We start from the raw sequence: 25,639 nt of genomic DNA on the forward strand, positions 1-25,639 counted from the left end.
ACCAGAATCCAAGTTTTCTATTCCAATCTGTTTTGTTCTCTCACGCCTTCTCAAGTGACGTTAGAAGGAAGATCAAGTAGATAGAACGCCACAAAAATGAAAAGGGTAAAGGGAAAGGGAAAGGGGAGTTAATCAGTGGAGGCTTCCTGGAGGAGACCCAGTTTTCATTTTATGACAGCAGTGTTTAGAGGAAGTGGGAAGCCAACAGAAGAGGTCTTGGTTCTTAGTCATAATGTGGTTTCCCTGATATGCTTACTAGAGTTCCCAGTGCCCAGAGAAGCTAAGAAGCTTGACCAAGATCACACAGCTACTAAATGGTGCTGGTACAATGTGGAGGTCACAGCTAACCCTTTTGAGCTGGTTCTGTCTCCTTCGTGCTGGAGAAGTGATGAGAAGCCCGGAAGCATAATGTGGATGGGCAGGGGACACAGGGGGTTCCCAGAGATTCTCAAAAGCCTCCCTCTGTGACAGGGGGAGCCCCGTAGTGGGAAAAGCAACAGGGTGAAATGCTGAGGCCTCGGGGTCAGGGGGACCCTGGTTGGAATCCCGGCTCCACCTGTGTGGCCTCAGCAATGTCACTTTACCCCTGGGTCTAAATTCTCTTGAAAATTCAGAAAAATGGCCTCCAAATACCCAGCGCAAGGCTTAGTGAGAAAAATAACATGGCCATTATTCTTCCACAATGCCAGGCCAGCCACAGATGGGTGGCAGGGCCGGGCACCCAAGGGACAGAATAGACTTTAATGCCAACCACTCCCCACCCTGCGGTCACTGGACGCCAAGTGCCCAGCAGGGGAGGGGGCAGCAGGTCAGGTCCGTGATGCAACCACAGCTCGCTGCTGATGCTTAGAGATGAACCATGACCCTTGCAAATGGAAAAACAGCCCATTAACAAGAAGTACAAAACAAAACCTCAGTGAACTTTTATTTTTCATCATACAGAAGTTGTAGCAAAGCCAAAGATTTCTGCACTTGGAACACTAAATCCCCCTCCCTACCCACCCCGGGGGGGACATTTACAGGGTCATCATGTCCCTTCTAGAATCCAAACCCCAATGCTGGGGCCTCTTCCCTCCTGCCCAGCTTCATCGCAGGGAGGGCTCTGAGGCCCGCAGGGGGTGCCCGTCGCTTCCCCATGCCTGCACGGGTGTGAAATGTGGCACGCTGACCAGGCTCCTCTCCTGCCCCTCTCCAGAGAACAGGGTCAGAAACAGCAACAGCATGACCCCTGCCTTTCTTCAGTCACCTCCAAACTGGTCAGAGGGGACACACACGGTCAGAAGAAGGGCAAGGGACATCATCATTCACAGCTTATTTGCTACAGAAAGTGCCTGGGATGGGTCCTTGGCTGCTTCTGCCTCCAAGCAATCCACCTAAAATCGAAGGGGGGGGATGGAAACGGGGGTGGGGGTGGGGTGGGGGGCTGTCCTGGGAAGGCGGCAGGGGAGAGACGGCCTGCAAGGCTGGGCTATCCCTACAGGCCTTTGAGATTCTGCAAGATGTGCAGTTTGTTGCTGGCAGGTTGGCCTGAGAGGCCGGGAGTAGACTGAGGCATCACAGAAGGTCTCAGCCCGCAGTCCGCAACTATCTGTGTGGAGGTCGAAGAGGTTGGGCAAGTAGCCATGGTCCCCTGGCCAGTTTGGGCACAACCCAAACAAGAACCCTGGGGTCTCCTGACTCTCCCCGAGCCCCTGCCTCTGAAGCCACCCAGAAAGGCTCACTTGATGGGAAAGGTGTGTGGCGGCGCCGTGGGGGATAGGAGAGTGGGGTGCCGGCCTCTGCAGGGCTGGAGCAGCTCCGGCGAGAACAGACTTCTCCCTGTCCTCCCCTCAGGCATTGACTGTGGCTATTGAGGTGAGGCCCTGAAGAACCTCCCCCATAAAGAACCAAAATACAGAGAACTGGTAATACTCCCTCCTCTTCAGAAGGCAAGGGGACCCACAGACACCCCAAACTCTCTAGGAATAATCTACTTCTTTGATGTGCTTGGTATCTCTTCTGGGGCCTCCCCCCACCAGGCAGGGGAGAAATGGGTAAGAGGGTGAAGGGGAAGTCAAAGGAGCTAAACCAGGATTAGGGCAACCAGGGCAAAGGGGCCTTCGGGCTGCCTGACAGAACAGGCTTTCGGGGAGCGGAACACACAGACCAGCTGTGACACGGACTTTCACACTGATGGGGGAAGGTAGTGAGATCTGGGAGCGAGGGAGGAGGAGGAAAGGCAAAGCTGCTTGGAGTGTCAGTCCTTGGAGGTCCCTGCCCCTCTCCTTCGCGGCCAGCCAGGGACTTCCCAGTCCAGGAAGGCCCAGTACTGGTGATGCCTGCCGCCCAGCCTGCTGGCACATGAATCTGAGCTCAGCTCATTTCCCATCCTGTGCCCTCTGCCTCTGGGGTCAGGGGCAGGAAGGAGGGCACGGTCCCTGGGGATCTGCTAGTCCTCTTCCAGCTCCCAGGGGCAGAACTGAGATCCCAGAGTCAGTGCAATGATCCTGTCCATTCCAGTGAGAGAAAAGGAGGGTACGGCTCAGGGGCTGCACGTCACACACAAGCCCACCTCCGGAGCGGGCTGGGAGGGCCTGGGACAGAAAGGGATCGGGGTCTGTCTCCAGACAGAGAAGTCCTTGCAGGGAGGAGGATGCCCCCAGGGGCAGCTGCTCCGGGCCTAGATCCTGCTCGCAGTCAGGTCATATAGCGGGTGATGGCGCGGAGGGCGTAGAGCAGGGCGGCCTGCATGCGGGCCTCCAGCAGCAGCAAGTTCACGTGGACCTGGGGCACAGACAAGGACCTGTTGGCGACTGATGTCACTCCTGGCCATCCCCATCCTTCCCAGGCCGCCAGATTCCCAGACCACTCGCCTCATCCTTCTCTCCCATACAGACGCCCTGACCGTTCCTAAGGCTCTGAGCCCTTCGGTGCAATGGCAGCTCAGGAAATTTCAAACCCATTCGTTCCTGACTAATCTCTTTATCTCACAAAACTAAAAACAAGAGCTGACCCTGGGCACTCATGTTCTCATTTCACCCTCCCGGCAACCTTGAATGCAGGCAGTGTTTGCTCTCATTGTAAAGGTAACAAGCTCAGGGGGCAAAGTGACTTGCCCAAGGTCACCATGCTACTGAGTGATCGTGTTTGGATTTGAACCCAGGTCCTTCTGGCTGCCTGCTGAGGATTTGAACCCAGGTCCTTCTGGCTGCCTGCTGAGGACCCTGTGAGGCACACTCCCATTTTACAGGTGAGTAAACGGAGTCGGAAATCACACAGTGGAGTAGGACTTGAACCCAGGATGGTACACCCAAGTGTCCCAAGTGGCAGAAGACTCAGTCTGGGATACCACACTGGGTCCTGACCCCCTCCTCCCCCAAGGGCTATACCTTCTCTGAGTGGCGGAAGTGCCTCCAGAAGAGGTTGTACATTCTTCGCGTGGTCTTCTCAGGATAGCAGGCCACCGTCTTGATATAGACCTTGAGGTTCCGTTCCAGGAGCTGGTTCACCTCCCCATAGTCATAGTCATCATATCTGGATGGGAAGGCCCCGACAGCATCACTCTCCAAGTGACTCCTCTCCCCTACCCCCACCCTACAGAAGGAGGAACAGAGTGTGGCAAGAAAAAGCAGAAAGTAGGAAGCAAGTAGGAGCTTGGTTCCTCTTAGAAAAATAGCTGATGTCATACATCGCAGGCCACTAGATTGGCCAGGGACCACTCCAAAGAATGCAGAGAATGAGCATGCTGTATTGAGTACCAGCCACGTGCTGTGTGGACAAGTACTCATGGATCCTCAGAAGTACTAGATATGCTGTCTACAGAACTATTATACATAATACACCGCTTTCATCAGCCCCATTATTTTATAGTTGAAAGGGAGATTCAGAGAAGTGAAATCACTTGTCCTGGGAATGGAATTCAAACCCAGCTCTGCCCAGCTCCAAGGTCATATTCATTATAGTAAAGGCCATGGAAAAGAAAGAGAGAAAGGGAAAAAGTGAGTACCACTCATTTCACGGATGGGCAAACTAAGGCCCGGAGAAGGCAATTAACTTGCTCAAAGTCAAAGAGCAAGTTGGTGACAGGTCTAGAAGCCACTTTGTCACTCTCCAGTCCAGTGAGCCAGTGAATCATCACAGATTGGTGTGGATGGGGAAGACTGGTTGAAAACCAGAGGACAGACTCAGTAGACAAAGGCACAGGAGCGAGGACCATGTTGGAGAACAGGGGGCCTGGATCTGGGAGCTGGGCAGAAGCAGCCTGGGCCACACTCTAGGATGCCTGTCCCTCCTCCAGCCCCCTGGGACTGGGAAACTATCAATGACCTGCAAGAGGATGCCCAATTAAGCACAACCGAATCCACTCAGTGAAATAGAATTTACAGCTAGTAATACAGAAACATGCATTTTCTACAGGGAACATGGACCTTTCTAAAAATTTGGGATTTTTTTTTTTTTTTTTTTTTGGATGCTTGGAGTAAACCATTGAATGAGAAAAGCCAGATCACATGTTCATTAAAATATGTGCACATTTGATTAAATGAGTAAAATAAGTGAAATGAGGAGGGAGAAAATTTTGTGTTTGTAAAATTGTCTTTTTTGGTTATTTGTGTGAGCAAAAAAGGAGACAAATACTTGACAATAATAAGAGCAGACGGGATCACAGATATCTTTATTTTCTTCTTTCTGTTATTCCTGTTTCCTAAATTTACTATAAATCTAGCTGTTTCTCTTTAGAAACATCAAACATACTTTTTTTTTTTTAAGATTTTATTTATTTATTTGACAGAGAGAGACAGAGCGAGAGAGGGAACACAAGCAGGGGGAGTCGGGGAGGGAGAAGCAGGCTTCCCGCAGAGCAGGGAGCCCGATGCGGGGCTCGATCCCAAGACCCTGAGATCATGACCTGAGCAAAAGGCAGATGTTTAACAACTGAGCCACCCAGGCGCCCCCACACATAAATTTTTAAAAATGTAATAACCATTATAACTCCAACTACACAAAAGCAACTACATTAGAAAGAAGAAAAGCAATGGAGAAAGAATGTGGATGTGGTTGTGAAGTAGCTGAATTTGGAGAAAGGTTTTTTGGTTCCTTAATTCTTTGACTTTCCCACAATGTTATCAGAGTGAGATTTATTCAAATTAAAAAAAAAAATTGGTCTGGGGCACCTCGGTGGCTCAGTCAGTTAAGTGTCCGACTCTTGATCTCAGCTCACCTCTTGATCTCAGGGTTGTGGGTTCAAGCCCTGCATTGGGCTCCACCCTGGGTATGGAGCCTACTTAAAAAAATAAATTAAAAAATATATAAATATAAATATATATATTTATATAAATATAAATAAATAGGGCGCCTGGGTGGCTCAGTTGGTTGGGCGACTGCCTTTGGCTCAGGTCATGATCCTGGAGTTCCGGGATCTAGTCCCACATCGGGCTCCCTGCTCGGTGGGGAGTCTCCTTCTCCCTCTGACCCTCCTCCCTCTCATGCTCTCTGTCTCTCGTTCTCTCTCACACAAACAAATAAAATCTTAAAAATAAATAAATAAATAAATAAATAAATAAATAAATGGGGGGGCGCCTTGGCAGCTCAGTCACTTAAGCCTCCAACTCTTGATTTTGGCTCAGGTCATGATCTCAGGGTTGTGGGATTGAACCCCAGATTGGGCTTATGTTGGGCATGGAGGCTGCTTAAGTTTCTCTCTCTACCCTTCCCTGCCCTCTAAAAAATAAATTAAAAAAAAAATTAAAATTAAAAAAATTTTTAAAAATTGGTCTGTGTATATTCTTTTATTTTTTATTTTTTTATTTTTTTTAAAGATTTTATTTATTTATTTGAGAGAGAGAGAATGAGAGAGAGAGAGAGCATGAGGGGGGGAGGGTCAGAGGGAGAAGCAAACTCCTCGCTGAGCAAGGAGCCCGATGTGGGACTCGATCCCGGGACTCCAGGATCATGACCTGAGCCGAAGGCAGTCGCTTAACCAACTGAGCCACCCAGGCGCCCTGGTCTGTGTATATTCTTGACAAGTAATTTCACACCTGCGGCTCTTCTACAAGGACTTAGTGTAAGGCTAGTCAGTGCACATGGTGTTTTTAATAGTGAAAAACTATGAACTATCTACACACCCAACTATTGGGAAGTGGTTGAATTAGATTACATCCATAACGGAACACCATGCAGTGGTTAAAAAGCATAAAAGAGGGGCGTCTGAGTGGTTCAGTTAGTTAAGCATCTGCCTTCGGCTCAGGTCATGATCCTGGGGTCCTGGGATCGAGTCCCACATCGGGCTCCCTGCTCAGCAGGGAACCTACTTCTTTCTTTGCCCCTGCCCTCCCCCTCCTTGTGCTCTCTGTCTTGTTTACTCCCTCTCTAAAATAAATAAATAAAATCTTAAATTTAAAAAAAGCATAAAAGATCTAATCATACTGACAAGGAAGGCAGATCACAATAGATTATTAGGTGAAAAAAAGCAAGTTGTAGAATATATCAAGCATGCTTCCATTAATTTAAAAAATCTACTTAAAAAAATCAGGAAATACTTAGTTAACAAGACGAAAATGTAATTATCACACACTATCCAGAGATAACCATTATAAATTAACATTTTAGTGTGTAGCCTTCCACACATTTTCCATGCATGCACACATTTTTAGCAAAAAAAAGGGGGGAACAAAAGGAAGATCCCGGTTGGTAACCAGCTTTCTTTTTTCTCAACACATTTTGAACACTTTCTTATAGCAATATAAAGAGACCATTATTATAATTTGTAATAGCTGTATATTTTTTCACTGAGTGGATTTAACGTTATTTAAAGTCTCCTACCGATGGGCATTTATGTTGTCCTTATTTGTTTAAGAGAAGAACTCCTACTTGGAATGGAAATACATACTGTCTTTTCCCCTCTCTCTTTCTCTCTGTAGGTATCTCCACAGTTATCTCTAGGGGGTAGGAGTAAAGAGTTTCATTTACAAGGGTTAGACAGCAGCATATCTATTATCTTTTATAATCAGCAGCAAAATGAATTTGCTTTGAAAAATAGTACAGGCAGGAAGAAGGGAAAAGAAAAAAAGAAATAGAAGAGGAAACAGCTATGAGCTCAGACTGAGGACTGGTGCACATATGCACTGGAGGAGGGGCTGTACTCACCTGATACCGAAGACACAGTGGATGTAGTTCCAGATGGCCCTGCGGAGCACGGAGGTGTCTACTCCACTGTGCATGGCCATGGTGTTGTAGGTAAGGCTACAGGCTGCCTGGAACTTTTCATCCAGCAGCTGCCCACCCTCAGGGTAAAGCCGCTGGATCAGTGAATAGCCATGGTCTTCCCAGGTATAATCCTGAGAAACGTGGGAAGGCGTCAGAGAATAGAATCTTCGGGGCCCACGTCTGGCCATAGGGACCCCATCCTCTGGCGTACAACTTTGCTCTCCATAGTGTGTCTTTCCAGCCCCACAAATCTAACCTGCTGCTTGGCTGGGGCCGAAGAAGCCAAGGAGAATGTACCTTGGTGATTTTCTCCCTGTGATCAGGATCCCCTGAGCTTAGGGCACAGATGGGTCCTGTTATGATCTAGGGTCTCCCATTTCCCTCGTGGAATCTTGAGGGAGAAGGTGCCCGACTCTCTAACCACTCAAACCATCCACCCCCTGCTTGTCTGTAAACTCAGAGCAATGCCAAGAATAGCCTGGAGAGCCTACCTGGGCACGGAAGGTGGGGGGCGCTTCAGCCCCTCGCCGGGTGAAGTCCTCATATCCAAAAGTGGGGTCCTCCACAAAGCATAGCATGTCTGGGTGTGGAGAGGTCTCCAGGATGTCAGCTAAGGATGTCAGAAAGAGGCCACCGTGAGGCCAAGGCACGGAGTATAGGGCATCTACTCTTGATTAATCAATAGGTGGCTGGGGGGAGATGAGGCAGGCCCATGGACTTGGGGGATAAGGCCCCCGGTAATATTAGCAACCCTACAACAGTAGTCCTTTATGGAGCCACTTACTCTGTGCTAAGAGCTTTGCTTCCATTGTCCCATTTACCCCACAAACCAATCCTTCACATGGGAGGAGACGGATGCCCTGAGATAGGAAGTAATCAGGGGTCGCATTGCCAGAAGGGCTGACAGGTCACGATTCAAACCCAGGTCTGACCCTAAAGCCCATGCTCGGAACCTCTTAGAAGTGGTTGAGACAGGGCGCCTGGGTGGCTCCGTCGTTAAGCGTCTGCCTTCGGCTCAGGTCATGATCCCAGGGTCCTGGGATCGAGCCCCGCATCGGGCTCCCTGCTCGGCGGGAAGCCTGCTTCCCCCTCTCCCACTCCCCCTGCTTGTGTTCCCTCTCTCGCTGTGTCTCTCTCTGTCAAATAAATAAATAAAATAAAATAAAAAAGAAGTGGTTGAGACAGGGCTGCCTCCAACATATAAGAGGCGCCGTGCACGGAGATGCCTTCTCCCCAGTAGAGATGGTGTAGGAAGGGGGCAGTCCCTGGACCCTGGATGCCTATGGGCCTGTACCTGAGGGAGTCACCAGAAGGCTCTCGGACTTCTCCAGCTCAAAGCGGCTCTCCATCTCCTCCTGGGACGCTCCCTCGTCCCGTAACAGGCTCTCCTGCAGCTGCCGCATGCGTTCCATCAAAGCTTCCACGTCCCGGGCAGCCTGAAAGCCCTGGAGGAGGGACCCAGCGGTGATGGTTTACTCCTCGGCCCCGGAAACTCCACACAGCCTTCCCACAAGCCAGGCCTTCCCGAGTGACTGCAAAGGCCTACTGCTCCTGCGGCAGTCTCTGTGCTGTGGGCAGCTCGCGTGGTCTGTGTTTTCCAAAACGAAGTTTAAGAAGCTATGGGACAGGGACGCCTGGGTGGCTCAGTCGGTTGAGCGTCTGCCTTCGGCTCAGGTCATGATCCCAGGGTCCTGGGATCGAGCCCCGCATCGGGCTCCCTGCTCCGCGGGGAGCCTGCTTCTCCCTCTGCCTCTGTGTCTCTCTCTCTCTGTCTCTCATGAATAAATAAATAAAATCTTTAAAAAAAAAAAAAAAAAGAAGCTATGGGACAGGCATGTCTTCTCTGAGCATCAACTTCTCTCACAGGAAAGGGATTGTTAAAGTATCTATAATTTTATATTAAAACAAACAAGACCACCTTATAGAGTAAGAGGCAAACTTTGTAAAGTGCTAATACCCAGGAGACCTTAAGCCTATGACGCAACATGCTGAAGAGCCCACCACGCGGTTATTTCATTTAATCCTCACAACCACTATGAAGTAGGGGTTTTCAGCCTCATTTCACAGATGAGCAAACTGAATCTCAGAGTCAACTAACTTTTCTGAGGCCTCTCAGTGTGAGATAGGGAAGCCCTGGCTTCCATCCAAGGACCAGAGGCCATGCTTGGTTCCTCTCCCCACAAGATCCAGGCCCATGACTTACCCCAGAGTGGTTCATTGGGTCCCTGCTGGGAGGGCTACTCTGCTCACTGGGGGGTGAAGGTGCCTGGGGGGCAGGGCTGCCCTCCGAGTCCCCCTCAGGGAGGATGCCACAGCCAAACACGAAGGAGGCCAGTGAGTGGCAGTGGGTGAGCAGGACCAGGGCCTGGATGAGCTCGGCCAGAGACCAGCTGTGCTCGCCCGTCTTCAGCAAGGCCTAGAGAGGAAAGAAGGCCAGACTTGCTCAGTGCCTGGCCCTGGGCTGATTGCCTGACATGCCCCAGCCCAGCCCCTGTGCTCCCTGTGCCTCTCTGCCCTTGGCACCTGGATGTGCTCCTTGGTGATGAGCCACGGCCGGTGTGCCAGCAGCTTGTTGATCTCACTGAGCTTGCGGAGCTTCTCCGGGGCCCGATGGAGACCAAGGAGCCACTCTGGGTCACCGCCAGTCTGCAGAAACTCAGCCATGTGGGAACCCACCAGGTAGGAACACTGGTGGCGGGCGGCAGCCTGTGGAGGGGGTGGACAGAGCCTTGTTCAGGGCGGAAGACCCACGGACGGAGAAATCGCAGGCCTCACTGTTGCCAGGGAGGCAGGACACTTAGGTCCTAACCCAGCTCCACTAGTTTGCTGTCCTCCTTGGGCAGGTCACCTGACTCTTTTGTGCCTCAGTTTCCTGATTCTGACTAAAAATGCCTCTCTGGGGCGCCTGGGTGGCTCAGTTGCATTAAGCATCCAACTCTTGATATCAGTTCAGGTCTTGATCTATCTCAGGGTCGTGAGTTCAAGCCCCGCATTGGGCTCTATCCTGGGTGTGGAGCCTACTTAATTAAAAAAAAAAAAGCTTCTCTTCAGAATCCAAAATTCTGTGGATGATCAGATAAAGTTAGGGCTTTCCTCTGCTCTGGGCGGCCTCTCCTCCTGGCCTATGAAATGAATTCAGGAAGCACCCAGCAAAGAGATCTAAAGACCAAATTCCCCCATGTGGCCAACCCTACAAGAGTTGGGCTCAGACAGGCTCACCATGATGGCAATGTAGTGGCGCCAGGAGCTGGCCAGGGGCCCATCCGTGTGCAGCAGGAGGTAGTGCAGGCGCCAAAAGCAGCTAAGGTAGTCAGGGTGGAGGCCCATCACCACCGCCAGGTTGTCCACCCGGCCCGAGGACATCAGTGCCTCCAGCCGCAGGTGCTGCTCCAGGCTCTCCGCGCCCTCCTGAAGGACCTGCCAGGCAAAGGTGAGAGGGTGGGTTCCCGTCCTGCACGCCACGCCAAAGAGACCGACGTATTGATTGCGTTGGGACTATAATAGCCAAGAAACTAAAAATGACCACCATGTCCAAAAAAGGGAAAATAGGGGAGGAAAAGATAATTCATTACGTGATTTCCTCGCTCAAGATTACAGATCTGGCAAGTGACAGAACGTGGATTCAAAATCAGATTAGCACCAAAGCCTATTTATTTCCTTCATTATAAAAGAGGACCGCTTATTTACAAATGAAAAAATAAAATACAAGAACAATACTTGAGTTGAAAATTCCGGGCTAGATATAAATAATCAGCAGGTGGTTGTTTGCTTTCCATTTACAAAGGGTGGAGAAGGAACTGGGGGAGGGGGGGTAGGTTAGACATTTGTTAACAGCTCATTAACTACTTGGCTACACATTTAGGAGAGCAAACAGGACGACAAAACATTTGTTTTTGTTCACTGAAGGCCAAAGAAATAGGAGGAATCTATTATTTTAAAATCTTTCTGTGCATGGATTTTGAAGGTATCCCCACCTCCACCAAACCCACGCTAGAATGTCAGCTCCGCGATGGCAAGGATTTGTGTCTGTCTTGTTCTCTGCTGTATCCCAGCACCTACAACAGTGCCTGACATAGATTAATCATTCAGTCGATGTCTGTTAAATAAATGAATGAATGATCTGACTCAGTGGATGAATGATACCTCTTGTATTAAGTGACAAAAATAAACAATATGACAACAACCCCCTCCCCCAAATGTCGTAAACTATGACCTTGGTTCATATGACAGAAAGTCCAAGAAACAGTGATAAACGGTTAAGCAACAGTGATTACCTCTGTGGGAGGTGAGATTACAGGAGACTCGAGCTGAGACATTAAGAATTTTCTTATAATGAATATTACTTTTGAAGTTGAAAAAAAATGTCATATATGTATAGTCAAGGAAGATCAGTTAATACAGGTAGTTCTCTCTTTTTTTTTTTTAAGATTTATTTATTTATTTGAGAGAGCGAGAATGAGAGAGCGAGAGAGAGAGAGCACATGAGTGGGGGAGGGTCAGAGGGAGAAGCAGACTCCCCGCCGAGCAGGGAGCCTGATGCGGGACTCCATCCAGGGACTCCGGGATCATGACCTGAGCAGAAGGCAGTCGCTTAACCAACTGAGCCACCCGGGCGCCCGAGATAGTTCTCTCTTCTTAAAGAAGACCAGGCCTTGTTCTGGGAACCAAAAGTTTGTTCATTACCTGGCTGTGTCATCACTTTATCTCTTTGAGCCTGTTTCTTCCCAGCAACGTGGGGTTGATATGCATGCTTCACAGAGTTGTTTGTGGGTTTAAATGAGTCAGGACCCTGAAGCTGCTATTTCAAGAGACAGGAAAAGACCCCCATCCACACAATGTCCCATGTCCTTTCTTCCCAGGGACCAAGAATTCCTAACCCCTTCCAAGCTTACCTCCTCGACCGGGATGAAGGCACTGGGCCCTCGAGGGCCTCGCCGAACCCGGCTTTCCCTCTGCTCCTAGAAGGAAACACATCATGGTTATTGGAGGTAAAAGGGAGGACTAGGAGTATAGTTCTCTCTCCAGCTTTCTCCTTATACCCAATGGGCCGCACTGAACTTTTAAAACCACCCTTTTGGGGCGCCTGGGTGGCTCAGTCGTTAAGTGTCTGCCTTCGGCTCAGGTCATGATCCCAGAGTCCTGGGATCGAGCCCCACATTGGGCTCCCTGCTCTGCGGGAAGCCTGCTTCTCCCTCTCCCACTCCCCCTGCTTGTGTTCCCTCTCTCGCTGTGTCTCTCTCTGTCAAATAAATAAATAAAATCTTAAAAAAAAAAAAAATTTTTTTTTTTTTAAACCACCCTTTTGGTACACCCCGCATGGAGGAGTCAGGTGGGAGATATACACCTGTTGGCAGGTGGAGAAAGGGTAAGCAAGAAAGAGGGCTCACCCCACAGGCTGAGTTCTTCAGGGACTGGGCAGGGACCCAGGAACCCCAGGGGCATGGGGAAGGGAAATACACAGCTACCATGGTGCACACCTCTCTAGGAGGCCACCATTTTAGCAGCCCTGGAGATCCCATACAAGAGACCCCCTCATTTGCATCCTGCAGCCAGGTTAGCAAGTACCTTAGATTTCTATGATACGGCCTCAACTGCTCTCCACTTGTCACTTCTTCATCTCTCCCACCACCACCACCTCACAGACTATAACCATCTCTTGTCTGGACCGCCACCCACAGCCTCACCAATGGTCTCCCTCCCTCCCCTACCCTGTCCTCTCCTACCGATCCTCTCCTAGATTAACAAAACAAATGAATAAGGAAACCATCCTCCCTGAACTACACCTCTAGAACTAGAAGCACATGCAGTGAGTCCATGACACTGGTGGCTTCTAGGAGGGCAAATTTCTGCAGCCAAACGAAATTTTCTCAAGTGCAAATCTGATCAACTGGCTTAAAACCCCGCCTCTAGCTCCCATAGCCTTCCAGGCAAATCAGTGGTCCAGTGCTACTGTTCTCCCACTGGTCACTCCTTTTGCAAAACTAACTCATTGTCTTCCAGGGTCTGGGAACCTTCTTCTGACCCTCAGCTGTGACCCTACAATTCCTGGTGCTTTTGCTTCTGAAAACATTGTGTTGTAATTGCCTTGTGCCAGATCACATTTTGTGGAGAGCAGGGCCAGGTCACTCACACCAACCTGTGAATCAAGAAAGCAGAGAAAGCAGAGCAGAGTGGAGGGAAGGCTGACAGAAGCCACTATTCTGATGCCATGTTTTGGAGGAGCCTCTTCGGAAACCATCAGTCATGTACTCACTAAATCTGCTCCTAGTCTGAGAGGTGGGGTTCAGAGAGGATGTTTTATTTATTCATTTGTTTTGGTAACTGGGAGGGGGCTCTCAGTACTGGCCTTGGAAACAGCTTACCCAAACCAGAGTCATGCCCTCACTGGACAGAGACAGCATCCCCTTAACTCTCCCCTCCTCATTGGAAACCAGACTGAGTATCAATCCCTAGGGACTAAAGATTGTAATTGAACCTTCCTTCTCAGATGGCCAAAGACCCCTGAGGGAGGCAGAACTCTGGGACTCTCAAAGACCACACAAAAAAGAACATATGGGATCTGGACGTCCCAGGTCCGAGTACCAATTTTGCTACTTACTTGCTGTGTGACTTTGAGAAAGTGACCTAGACTCTCTGGGCCTTAATCTTGGACAAAGAAGGTAGCTGGGCTAATTGCTTAGGCCCCTTTCAGCCCACACTTCTGGAAGTTACCAGGCCAGGCCGGTCCAAGTCCAGCACAGAAATCCCAGCAATCTCTAAGTACTCTTTCAGCTTCCCTCCTCCCTCACCAAAGAAAAAAAGCCTAACAGCTCTGTCTAGTAGGAGATAAGGACTGCTGACTCCACAATCTGGGCCTCTCCCTCGGGGGACCTGAGGACAGATAGAAAACCATAGCCTGGGGAGGGGGGAGAGGGCTGGGGGAGGGGGGCCTGGAGGGCCCCCCCCGGGTGCTGGGAAGGTACAGGGAACAGCCCTGGGAACCCCTTCTTACTCTAAAATTTGCCCCAAGACCTGTCAAAGCAAGGAACTGATACCTGTGGGTCTTTAGGTGGTAAATCTGGACCCACCATTTTCAGTCGTGATGATGATGGTGATGGTGACAGCCACGATAATTATAGAGTACATTTAAAAGATACGAGCTCTTGGCCCAGAATACCTGGGCTCATGTGACAACTCCACCACCTATTATCTGCTAGTTATGGGAGCCTCAGTTTCCCTATCAAATAATGGGGATAGTACTACCCACTCTCACTGGGCAGTCATGAGGATTTAATGAGATAATGCCCTACAGCCTTTACCTCAGTACCTCTATCACCAGAAGCACTTAATAAAAGTCAGCAGTCAGCGATCATTAACTCGGTGTAATTTCAAACAAGGGTTTTTCAGCTGGACCAGTACAAAGCCCCTTTGAAAAGCTTTTAAAAAGATGCCAATGCCAAGGTCCCACCTCCAGCAATTCTAATTTAATTGGGTGGGGCCCAGCATAATTTACAGCCAAGGTGGAGGGCCACTGTTTCACACCCTTTATTGATCATTTTCTCAAGTATAAAGCACTGTGCTAAGTGCTTTCCAGGTGGAAACTGAATTAATTTGTTCATTCAACAAATATTTTTGATGACTACAACGCAGGCAGCTAGAGAACAGGAGTGAAAAGACAGGCTCAGCCTTCACAGAATTTATGATCTAAAGGAGAATGACAGATGATGAATAGGGTTTCAAAGCACAGATTGTATAAAGTAAATGAAATAGAGCGACTAGAGAGTGTATGACGGGGTGGGGATGCACCATATATTAGTCTGAGGAGACAAGGAAAGCTACTGGGGAGGTAACCTTTGTGTTGATATCTAAATATCAAACATCTAGAAGAGTTGATGAGAAGGCAGCAGGGCCCATAAAGATCTAGGGGACCAGCATTCCAGCCAAAGGGAACAGAAAACACAACATCCCGAAGGCAAGACCACGTAGATTCCAATCCAGAGCTCCAATACCCTGAAAGCATCTCTGACCCTGACACCCAGAACTGTAGGAGAAGCAGACAGGGCAGGGTCCCGCTGCCAAGGGATGATACCTCCAAATCAGCCCTCCCCTATTTCCTGGGGTAGGAAGTCATAATAACAATGGTAGGTAGCACCACTGATTACCATCAGCTAGGCATTTCGCTGCACTTATAGGTAGGATCTACTACTACTCCTAGGACTCCCATTTTACAGATGATGATTGAGTTTCAGCGAGGTCAAGTCAGGCTTTGCACCTGGGGTTCACCTGGGGTTCACCAGGAGTTCACCAGGAGCTCCTCCTCCTTGCCCCCGTTCCCTGAGATTCACTGCTCCCAGACATGGCACCTGCATACTGTGTTTTTCCTTACTTGGAGGGCACACACTGGATCTAGAGCTAGAGCTGTTCCCCCAGTAACACTGAAGTCAGAGGGCCCTCTCAGTGGCCACTGAGCGGGGAGGGCTTCAGGCAAGTTGTAAAAAGAGGATAATCACCCCTCAAGCTCAGTGCCTGGCGCCTAATTTAAACACTCGCTAAATGTTATTTTTTATATTAGCTCAGGCATTTGCACACAGGTTCCATCTACTCTTCATCAGTTTGGGGCTGGGGGTAGGGGTCTCTATGTTGCATCCAAGGAAGGATTAAGATTCCAAAGTTTAAGCACCAGCCGACAAGTGGCCAGCCTGAGATGTGAGCTCAGTTCCGTTTGGCTTCCAAGGGTTCTGTCCACCACCCACATCAGCCTCTCGGAGTAGCCCCAGTCTTTATTCTGGGTATCCTATCCAGAGCCTGCAACCCCCCAGGACTCAGCTACACACACCTATGAAGTCACTCTGCCAGCCGGGAAGGGGCAGAGACTCCCCATACCCCACTCCACGGGCAGTTGTCTGCAGAACTTACATACCTGCCTGAGTTTACACATGAGAGGGAGATGCGTAGCCCAAGCAGCCTCTTACCTCCAGCCTTGGAGGGAGGGGGTGTGAGTGGTGCCATGGGCTGGGCACGGGGCTAAGTGCTTTACACATATGATCTGGCTGCTTTCTCACAACTACCCTGAGGGAAATAGGGCTTATTGTTCCTTCTTCAGAGACCGCTCACTGAGGCTCTTTCTGAGTCCTGCTCCAGACTGCAGAGCTCAGATCTGGCTTCGAAGCACGCACAGGTCACAAGGGTCAGTTTGCCCAACAAGGGGCAAAGAGTTAGGAGCACTTCTTAGGTGCTAAGAACAGTGCTGGGGATGTGACCTACAGAATGTTTCTAGTCTAGCAAAGGAGACACACAACATGCGGATCACATGACTGTTACACTATCATTGGGATTAAAGCCCCAGCCACTGAGAAGAGGGACTGAAAGAGGGTATGCACAAGGGACGTTTCAGGTGGGGGAGGGAAAGCTTCCCTGAGGAAGTTATGTTTGAGGAAGTGATGCTAGAGCCCAAGAGGGCTCTAAATACATACTACCAGTCCTAGAGTGAAGTCCTAGAGTCTGTAGGCCTTGACCCCTCTAGGTTAAGGGCATGTGGTTAAGTGATGGGAGTTGAAGGGCTTGTACATTTGGGTGTCCCCTTGGGCATCAGGCTCTGTAAGTTCAGCGCCCTACTGTCTTCTAAGGATTCTGCTTAAAGCAGACATCTTCCGGGGCACCTGAGTGGCTCAGTTGTTAAGCATCTGCCTTCGGCTCAGGTCATGATCCCAGGGTCCTGGGATCGAGCCCCGCCTCGGGCTCCCTGCTCAGCGGGAAGCCTGCTTCTCCCTCTCCCACTCCCCCTGCTTGTGTTCCTGCTCTCGCGCGCTCTCTCTCTGTCAAATAAATAAATAATTTTAATAAAAAAAAAAAAAAAAAAAAAAAGCAGACATCTTCCCAAGGTCCTCTTTTTCTTGAGAGAGAAGAGTATGTGGAAAGGGTTCAGATATCACCATCTTTCCCTTGCTGCTGACAAGTGGCTTCCACCTAGAGGCCACTCCCTTAGAGCCTGCCCAGACCACCTGGGGCACTACTTCTCCCCAAGCCACTTCCCAGAGAGGGATGGGCCAACTCTCACCTCAGGCAAGAGGGACAGGTTCAGGCACCCCATTGTGACACACTCTGGGGAAAGGGAAATGACCACATTCTAATGATACCCAGCATCTCTGACTCAGTTACTATGTTCCAGGCGCTGTGCTTTAGCCTTCGCTTGTATTCTGTCATTTCTCCCAGCAATCCTGAGAGATACTATCAAATCTCCATGGGAAGAAATTGCAGACGGGAGAAATGATCACTTGGCCAAGGTCATACAGCGAGTGAATGGGAGGGCTGGTATATGTGTTCTCAATAATAATACGACTCCCCCTAACCCCCACCAGAAAGGAATGGACTCTAAGTGACCTGGTTAAAGCCACTCAGCAGAGAAATGACAGGAGTGGGTTTCATTCTGCCACCTGGGGTTCTTAAACCATGACGGGGGGAGGGTAAACAAGCTCACAGAAAACCCAGGACACAAACCATCCACCGCTGGAGGTAGGACCCCTAGAAACCAAGCGGCTCAGAGGAGGGCAGCGATTTTCCCAGGGTCACACAGTTTAGGACTAGCACTTGTCGCACTCCCAGGCCCAGCAAGACACTTGCACCATGCTCCAGGCCTGGAAACTAAAACAAACAAAACTCTGTAGTGCCAAGCACACTAGGGATTCCTAGAGATGCCCAGGCCAAAGAATGAGCTACTTGGTCGGGCCAGTAAGGAAGTCTCTCCACAGCCCCTCCTAGGCCTCAATTTCCTCATTCTGGGAAATGGGGCTATAGTGTAGCTCCTATTTTGCTAGTTTAGTACTAAGGACTCAGAAAAGGCAAAACCCGGAGACCAGCATCTAGTAGGTGCTTGAGAAATGATAAGATGTTCATTTTGTCGGTGGTGGTTGTGATGGGAGTGGGGAGGAGGCAGGAGGTGTGTCAGATTAGGCCCAGCCCATTCCTAGCTTTACTGCAGAGTCCCTGCGAAACAAACTTCTGCGACCTCAGACCACTTAGTAGGGCGCAGCCTAATCCGCGCTTGCCTTCGGGAGCCCCGTCCAGGGTTCCTCCTCTTTTCACCCAGCTTCGGCCGCCGCGTACCCTGCAGCCAGCCAAGGCCCCGGAACGCCCGCGCTCCCCCGCTCCAAATCGGGGGTGCAGGTGTGGGCGGGGGACGAGGTCGACCTTCACTGGCAAGTCCCGGGTGCCTCAATCCCCGCACTGGGAGATTGGAATGGGGACGTATCCTAGAAAGAGTCCTCCGCCCGCCAGCCCCAGCCTAGAGGAAGGGAATCTGCGGAAGGGGGCGGGGAGGAGGAGTGGTCGGGCCGCAGCGGCCGGGATTTGCCTGGACTTGAAGATTCTCCGGTCAAGAGCCCAAACCCAAGATAATCTCGAGAAGGCCCCCCTCTCATTGGCCAGGAGTCCGAGGGAGCCAGGGAAGGTTCCACAGCCCCGGGGGGAGGGGGAGGGGGCGGAGAGGGCCGAGACAGCCAGTTGATGCAACCCCATTCCTAGGTTACGCGCTCCACTCCCCCCTCCCCGAGCCCCGGGCGTTGTGGAGGGGTGGGGGGTGCGCACAGACTCAGCTCGGGATAGCCCGAAGCTCGGCCGCAGCTCGGGGCTCAAGGGAAGAGCGGCGTCGCTCGGCCGCTGCTTACCTCTCCGGCCCCGGGGCCGCCGCCGCCACCGCCCGGGGCGAACGGCAGGTAGCCCTTCAGCTCTGCGCGGCACTCGGAGTCTGCAACGATCATGGTGTGTGCCAGGATCCGGCCACTGCTCGCCGGCGACCCGTGCACCCCAGGGGGTTTGGGACGGACGCACACAGGAAGCCGGGATTGGGGGCCGCTGGGGAGGTTCTAGAGCCCCGGGGTGTCTCTCGGGGTTCCAGAACGCTCCGAAAGCCCAGAACCCGCGAACAGCCGCTCCTCCGCTGGACTCTCCCCTCGGCCGGCTTCTGGAACGGTAAATGGCCTCAGGAGCCTGGGATTGGCCGCGGCCCAGGGGTTTTCACGGCCCGGAGTGCCTCGGAAGTCCGCAGTGGCCACGGCCGCTCGCCAACCCAGCCCTCTTCAGCATCCCCGCCGCGGAACTGCCAGCGCTCGCCCGGCTCTGACACCAGCAGCGCCACTCAGCCTGCTGCGGTCCCCGGGGGAGGGCGGGGACACAAAAGCCCCGCGCCGCAGCCAATCAGGTGCCTGTTTCCCGGGGAGGCGGGGGCGACACCGCCCCCTGGAGCCGACTGCTCGGCCAATCGGCACCGGGAAGCGCCCTGGAACTCTGGGAGCTGTAGTCAGCCCCGGATGAATGCTGCAAACTTTTGCAAAAGGGTTTAGTCAGATTGTTGGCAATATCAGCCTAGAGTGACAGCCAAGAGAGTCATTAGGGCTGCGTGATGAAACGGGACTTCACCGGGCTGGGCCGGAGAGCCGGGTGTGAAATCCCTCCCAAGTACGTTCTTCAGCTTTTCAGTTCCTGCAGGGACTGGTTAGGGTTAGGAGAGCTCGTGCTAATTACAGAGCTGAACCCCAGATATTTGAAGATTAGAGGGCACAGCCCTGTCCCCCTGGCCTCCGGGAGAGCTCCACCTTAAAATGTACCAGGCATGGGGAATCCATCTTAAATGTGGAGTCCCTGGAAAAGCCATTCATCGAAAGGTCCTTGGCCACGCCAAGGAACAATCCCTATGCTGCAGTTTCCTCTCTTTTGCTTCCTTGGGGCCTCCTCCAGTCCTATCTTCCAGCCCTGCCACTCCCTTTCTAGAAACTTTGAGACAAGGTGTTCTCCTGGGTCTTTTCTCACATCTCTCTCTGGCCACTCCTTCTCTGACTCCCTGGAACGTGGGTGTTCCCCAGTTTCTGTTTTTATCCCTCCTCTCTCCAGACACTCTGGCCCTCCCTGATCTCATCCATTTCCTGGGCTTCAGTGTTCCATTTGGGAGTAAGTTGCTTCCACCAGCACCTCAGCACCTCAAAGTGAATTCACCTCCTGTTCCCTTCCCACAGTCTCTTCCGTCAGTTTTTCTTTAGACCTTCACATTTTGTTTCCATCTAAAAGTCACTGTTTCCTCTGGATAGAGAATCCTGGGTGGGCTAGATGACCTCCAAATTTCCCTCTGAGACTTTCTGAGACTTACCATTCCAAGGATGACCCTCTGATGTGGTCTCCTGCCTCCAGCTCTTGGAAGAGGGAAATGAATTTCACCCTCTGCTGGGCAACAAAGGCACTTGGGCTGGGGCTCTATTATAACACCTATCCCACTCTACTTTGTATTGTAATTTTCTGTGTACATGTCTTATCTGACCCTCTTGATTATAAGCTCCTTGAGGGCAGGGTCCATGTCTTGACATCTTTGTCTCTGCCCTAGGCCACCAAGGGTGTCCTGCCAATCATATGCCCTTGGTGACTGAATCTTTCTTTGAACTGAATCCCCCTCTAAATTAGCATATGTCAGATTCAGATTTCATTGTTTTGAAGATTTTATTTATTTATTTTGAGAGAGAGAGCACGAGCGGGCGGGGAGGGGGGCAGAGGCAGAGGGAGAGAGAGAGAATCTCAAGCAGACTCTTTGCTGAGCGTGGAGCCTGATGTGGGGTTTGGCCCCACAACCCTGAGATCATGACCTGAGCTGAAATCGAGAGTCAGACACCCAACCAACTGAGCCACCCAGGCGCCCCCAGATTTCATTTTTAAAATCTACTTTGTAATATCAATGTTTAAAGATTTATTTATTGATTTGAGAGAGAGGAGTTGCAGAGGGAGTGGGAGAGAGAATCTCCAGCAGATTCCTCGCTGAGTGCAAAGCCTGACACAGGGCTTGATCTCAGAACCCTGGGATCATGACCTGAGCCGAAATCAAGCATCAGATACTCAACTGACTGAGCCACCCAGGCACCCCTGTAATGTCAATATTTAGATCAGAAAGTTTTACTGGTATTTCATCAGCTACAAAATAAAGGTCAAACCTCTAGATTGACATTTATATCTGCCAAGATCTACCTCAGTCTACCTTTCCAGTCTTATCACCTGCCACATCCATGTTTCTTGTTTGGCCTTCAAACCTTTCTTCCAGTAGCTCTCTCTGCAAATCTCTGCCCACAGAAATCCTACCCAGCATTCAATGCTTTCATGCATGTTTGTGGCCTGAATGAAGCCTTCAAAATGCCACTTCCTACAGAAAGGGTTGCTTTTTCAGCTCAGCTGAAAATAATCTCTTCCACTCCTCCACTCCTCAACACATTGTTTCTACCTCTTTATACCACTGATCTCCAAATTTGATGCAGGCTTGTTATCATCTCTGTGTGTCTTGCCCCTTCCTTCTAACTCAAAATGGAAGATATTACCGATCACTTTTGCAAAGTGAGGAAATTTGAGCTCAAAAAAGGTAAAGCTTCATGTCAAGGTCATACCATATCTTCTTTTGGCTGCACCAGGCTGCGCCAGAGCTCCTTTGAGGCAGTGTCTAATTGTCTTTGTATCCTCCATTAGCATGTAGTGGGTCCTCAGCAAATATTTTTGAATGAATAAATATGAGTGACTCTCCTCTGTAGAATAATCCCTTAGAATCTTCAAGGGAGCCACTAAATCATTCTCATGACTTCACTTACAAACTTAGTGATTTTGTTAAAAGGAAAAGCAAAGGATACTGATATTCTCAATTTGATGAGCTTTTGTGCCCCAGTCTCCAAGGAAGGAAAGCTCAGGGAGGCACAGATACTACCATTTCCTGGGCTCCAACAGTAGTCCAGGATATATGTATTATCTCATGTAACTCTGACCACAGTCTGGTGAGGTATGCGTTATGCTCCCATTTGACTGATCGGAGGAAATTGAGGCTCAAGAGGTTTGTTGGCCAAGATAGCTTAGTAATGCATTGAGTAAGGATTTCAAACCCAGGCAGAAATGACTCCAAAGCAAAAACTACACACACCATAGATGAGAGAAGGACCTGAACTGTAAGAAGCAGGCTGGCACAGGGAAGTAATGCATAAAGCAGAATTACAATATATTAATTGGGAGTGACAAATATAATTGTCAAGTGGCCTGTAATTGGTGGGCCAGCATATCCCTCCTTATAGGACAGCCTCCATGAAAAGCCAAGTTACCGTCTGAAAGTGGCTAGGGCAGTTGAAATCTGAGCAAAAGAAACCAGTGAAAAGATGAATCACTGAACCAGCTCCACTTAGAGCAAACCTGCTGGTCAGGGCTCCTGCTTCTTCCCTCTCTCTTTAATTCAGTAAACATTTATTGACCAGCTAGTGTGTACCAAGCTCTGCCCTGGGCTCTGGAAATCCAGCAGTGAAGCTGCTTGCCCAGCAAGGCATGGCCTGGTGAAACAGGCTGGGCTTATTCCTCCCCTCCCCCACACCTTGTATTTTTGGTTCAGTAAAGATCTCCACCTCCTGTTGCCATACTCGCTCGACTCTTGCATCAGCTATGTTGAGGCCACTGATTGGCCAAAGCTTTTTTTATTCTTCAATCACATTCCAGCCCCGAAGATACATCTAGATTGGATTTGAAATGTTTTTGAGGTTTCTTCAGCTTCAGACCCTCTCACAGATTTTAACCCTAATGGGATTCTCATCTGTTCTGTGTTCATTCTTCCTGAATTAATTTTCTGATCCCAAATTCTGGAATCACTTTGCTATAATAACCTTGTACCCTGACCATACCTGGGGCTGTGATTTATACCCCAGCTGTAATTTTCTGAGCTCTTTTTATTGTTTTCACTGCCCCCCCCCCCTCCATCTCAGAATATAATTCCTGCCTTGGGGGAGCTTTCAGGAAAGATACCTGACTCCAACTGGTTTGATAAATCAGACCCACCCTCCATGGCTCATTCACACATTTGTACATTTAATTACTCATTACGCAGGCATTGTGCTAGGTGCTAGGAAGATCCTTCTGGCTGACAGGTCCCTGCTGTCAAGCCTTACAACCAAAATTTAAATTGTCCCTTGGAGTTGTGCATTAAGGGGTAGGACGGCCACAGACTCTAGGAAACATAGCCAACTGTCTCCTAAGACCACTGCCCAGGAGTCAGGCACCTAGGGTGCTAGATTTTAGCTATGCAACCTAAAGTGATTTTTTTTCTTTTTTTCTTTTCTTTTTTTTTTTTTTTTAGCTTTTAGAATTTGTTTCCTCATCTGTAAAACAAAGGAACTGAAATGAGCTCCAGCCCTTCAGAGCCACTGTAGAGAGGACTCGTGCTGGGCAATGCGTGTAATTCAGTTTCGTCAATTGTATACTGCGGACAGAAACGATCAGGTTTCAAAAGCCTCACCCCTCTTAATAAAATACAAAAACTGACCAGCTGGGTGCTTTGGTATAATTCACTAAGAATTTCAGTTTGGTTTTGTTGGCTGAGTGAGCCCTGGGCGCCCCCTGCAGGCAACACTCTGCTATAGTTCAGAACGGACTGGGCAAACGGATGGCTTGAAGACCGTCCCAAAACCATTTTGAGTTTATAGGATTGTCAGGTCCCATGTCACCGCCTAAAGGTCCTGAAAAGAGTCCAGGCAACAGCTAAATAAATTCGTGTGGTTGCTGAGGATTCCTTTGATGCCAGCAGGGACCAGACTCCCAAAAGACCTCCCAGCCTGAATGTACTTCCCGTTGTTCTGGCTTACTCTTTCATCTTACAGGCAGGAAGCTTGAGGGCCCCCAGAAAGTTGGTCACAGGGCAGAGACTAGAACCTTTGTCCAAGCCCCCACTGCAGGGTCACTTGCACCATTATAGGCTGCCCTGGGAGCCTCACATTTCCAGAAAAAAACAAAACAAAACAAAATTGATTTTGCTCTTCTGTTCTCTCCCTTTTTCCCTCTCTCCTCCACTCCTAGAAACCCTACACTTCCCATTTTCAGACAGTCGCCCTGAGGTCTGTCCTTGGAGTAATGTCTCTGGCCCTTGTCACCATCCTGTCCCATCTCTCCCTACTGAAAGACTTCTCTACCCACTCCCCCCAGAAAATAAGTTGGACTTGGAATCAGGATATCGGAATTGAAGTTTCAGTTCTAACCCTTTCTAGCTGTGTGAACCTAGGCAAGTCACTTCACTTCTCTCAAACTGTTTCCTGCTGTGTAAAATGGGGCAATCAAGTTTACTTCCACAGGGGCTGTTGTGAGGATGCGAGCTAATGCATACAAATTCCTTAACAAGGCTTGATGCAGATTAAGTGCTCAATAAACTGTAATTACTAGTATTTATATGTTACTGTTCTTACTTTAAAATATCTGACTCAATGACTTGACAGTGGGTGCTCAAGAAAGGTGATTTAACCATTAATATTTTAAAACTTTGGAGCACAGAGCCTGGCATTTAACAGGAAATGCATTAACGGTGGTTAGTATCATTGCTTTTTTGACCCAAAGGCACCATGTACTGTTACAGTCCTGTCTCTTCCTAGAGAAAGCTACAGCACTTCTTTTCGCTCGGCAACAGGCTCCTCTTACGTAAACCGCGGCAGCCAATGAGCAGGAAGATGGGCGGGGTTATATGGCAGCCAATAGCAGCCCGCAGCGGCGCGCAGGCTAGGCGCAGGCAGGTTTCTTGGCTAGTTAAGGAAACTAAGCCCCGAGGCTGTTTGCGGGGCGGGGAGTATCTTCAAATCTTCTGACTCTGCCTATCAACCGAGCTGTGATTGGTGCAGACCGTGCCTGCCTGCCCCTCCCTCCGTCCGGCCCCCGCTTCGTGGAAGGGGGCCGGGACTACTCCGTCTGTTTACACTTCTTTTTTTCTCTTTCCTTTTCTTCTTTTTAATGAGGGTTTGGTTTTAGTTTACGTGTTTCCCCTCCAAATTATAAGTGACATGTTATTGCAGAAAATTTAGAAAATACAGAAAAGTATAAAGGTAAAAAAGAAATAACACGAAATGATATCTTTCCCTTTTCGATTTTTAAATGTTTTTTAGGCTTTCTGCCTCAAGCTGGTATTACTCCTGTTGGTTGTTCTATCGTGGTAAAAGCATAAAACTGGAAGCGATCAAAATACCCATCAAAGGGGATTGGTTAAGGTAAGATACTTTCGCCCACACAATGGTACATCTTGCAAAGAAACAGAAGGAAGTAGCTATGTGAAATGAAAAGGTGTGCAGGATTTAATGTTAAAACAAAAAACAAGCTGCACAATGATATATATAGAATATATATAGAATAATCTCATGGACTGTCTGTAAAGATATACAGTTGGCAACAAACTTAGTATCCAGTTACCTCTGGGGAGGAGGGCCAATAGAGAAATTATACGATTCTTCATACACTTTAAAAATTTTTTTATTTTTTTAAGTTTTTAAAATTTATTTATTGAGAGAGATAATGATAGAGAGAGAGCATGAAAGGGTGGAGAATCAGACTCCCTGCGGAGTGGGGAGCCCGATGTGGGGCTGTGGGGCTGGAGCCCGATGTGGGGCTCCATCCGGGGCCTCGAGGATCACGACCTGAGCCGAAGGCAGTCGCTTAAACAACTGAGCCACCCAGG

General features: G+C 49.6%; 1 protein-coding gene across 1 annotated transcript; it reads right to left on the reverse strand.

Moving 5' to 3' along the window:
- Positions 1–1,410: 1,410 nt before the first annotated feature.
- On the reverse strand, positions 1,411–19,311 carry SESN2 (sestrin 2). The gene is made up of 10 exons (XM_035019338.1): positions 18,825–19,311; positions 12,075–12,140; positions 10,402–10,599; positions 9,706–9,888; positions 9,386–9,598; positions 8,477–8,627; positions 7,674–7,792; positions 7,123–7,313; positions 3,369–3,513; positions 1,411–2,763 (listed from the first exon to the last, which is right to left on the reverse strand). Exons 1-10 carry the CDS (start codon positions 18,915–18,917, stop codon positions 2,677–2,679), a joined length of 1,446 nt encoding a protein of 481 aa, XP_034875229.1. The 5' UTR covers positions 18,918–19,311; the 3' UTR covers positions 1,411–2,676.
- Between the last annotated feature and the right edge of the window lie 6,328 nt (positions 19,312–25,639).

Source organism: Mirounga leonina, unplaced genomic scaffold (assembly GCF_011800145.1).
Source record: "Mirounga leonina isolate KUSES-001 unplaced genomic scaffold, KU_Mleo_1.0 Mir_173, whole genome shotgun sequence".
NCBI classification, from domain to species: Eukaryota; Metazoa; Chordata; class Mammalia; order Carnivora; family Phocidae; genus Mirounga; species Mirounga leonina.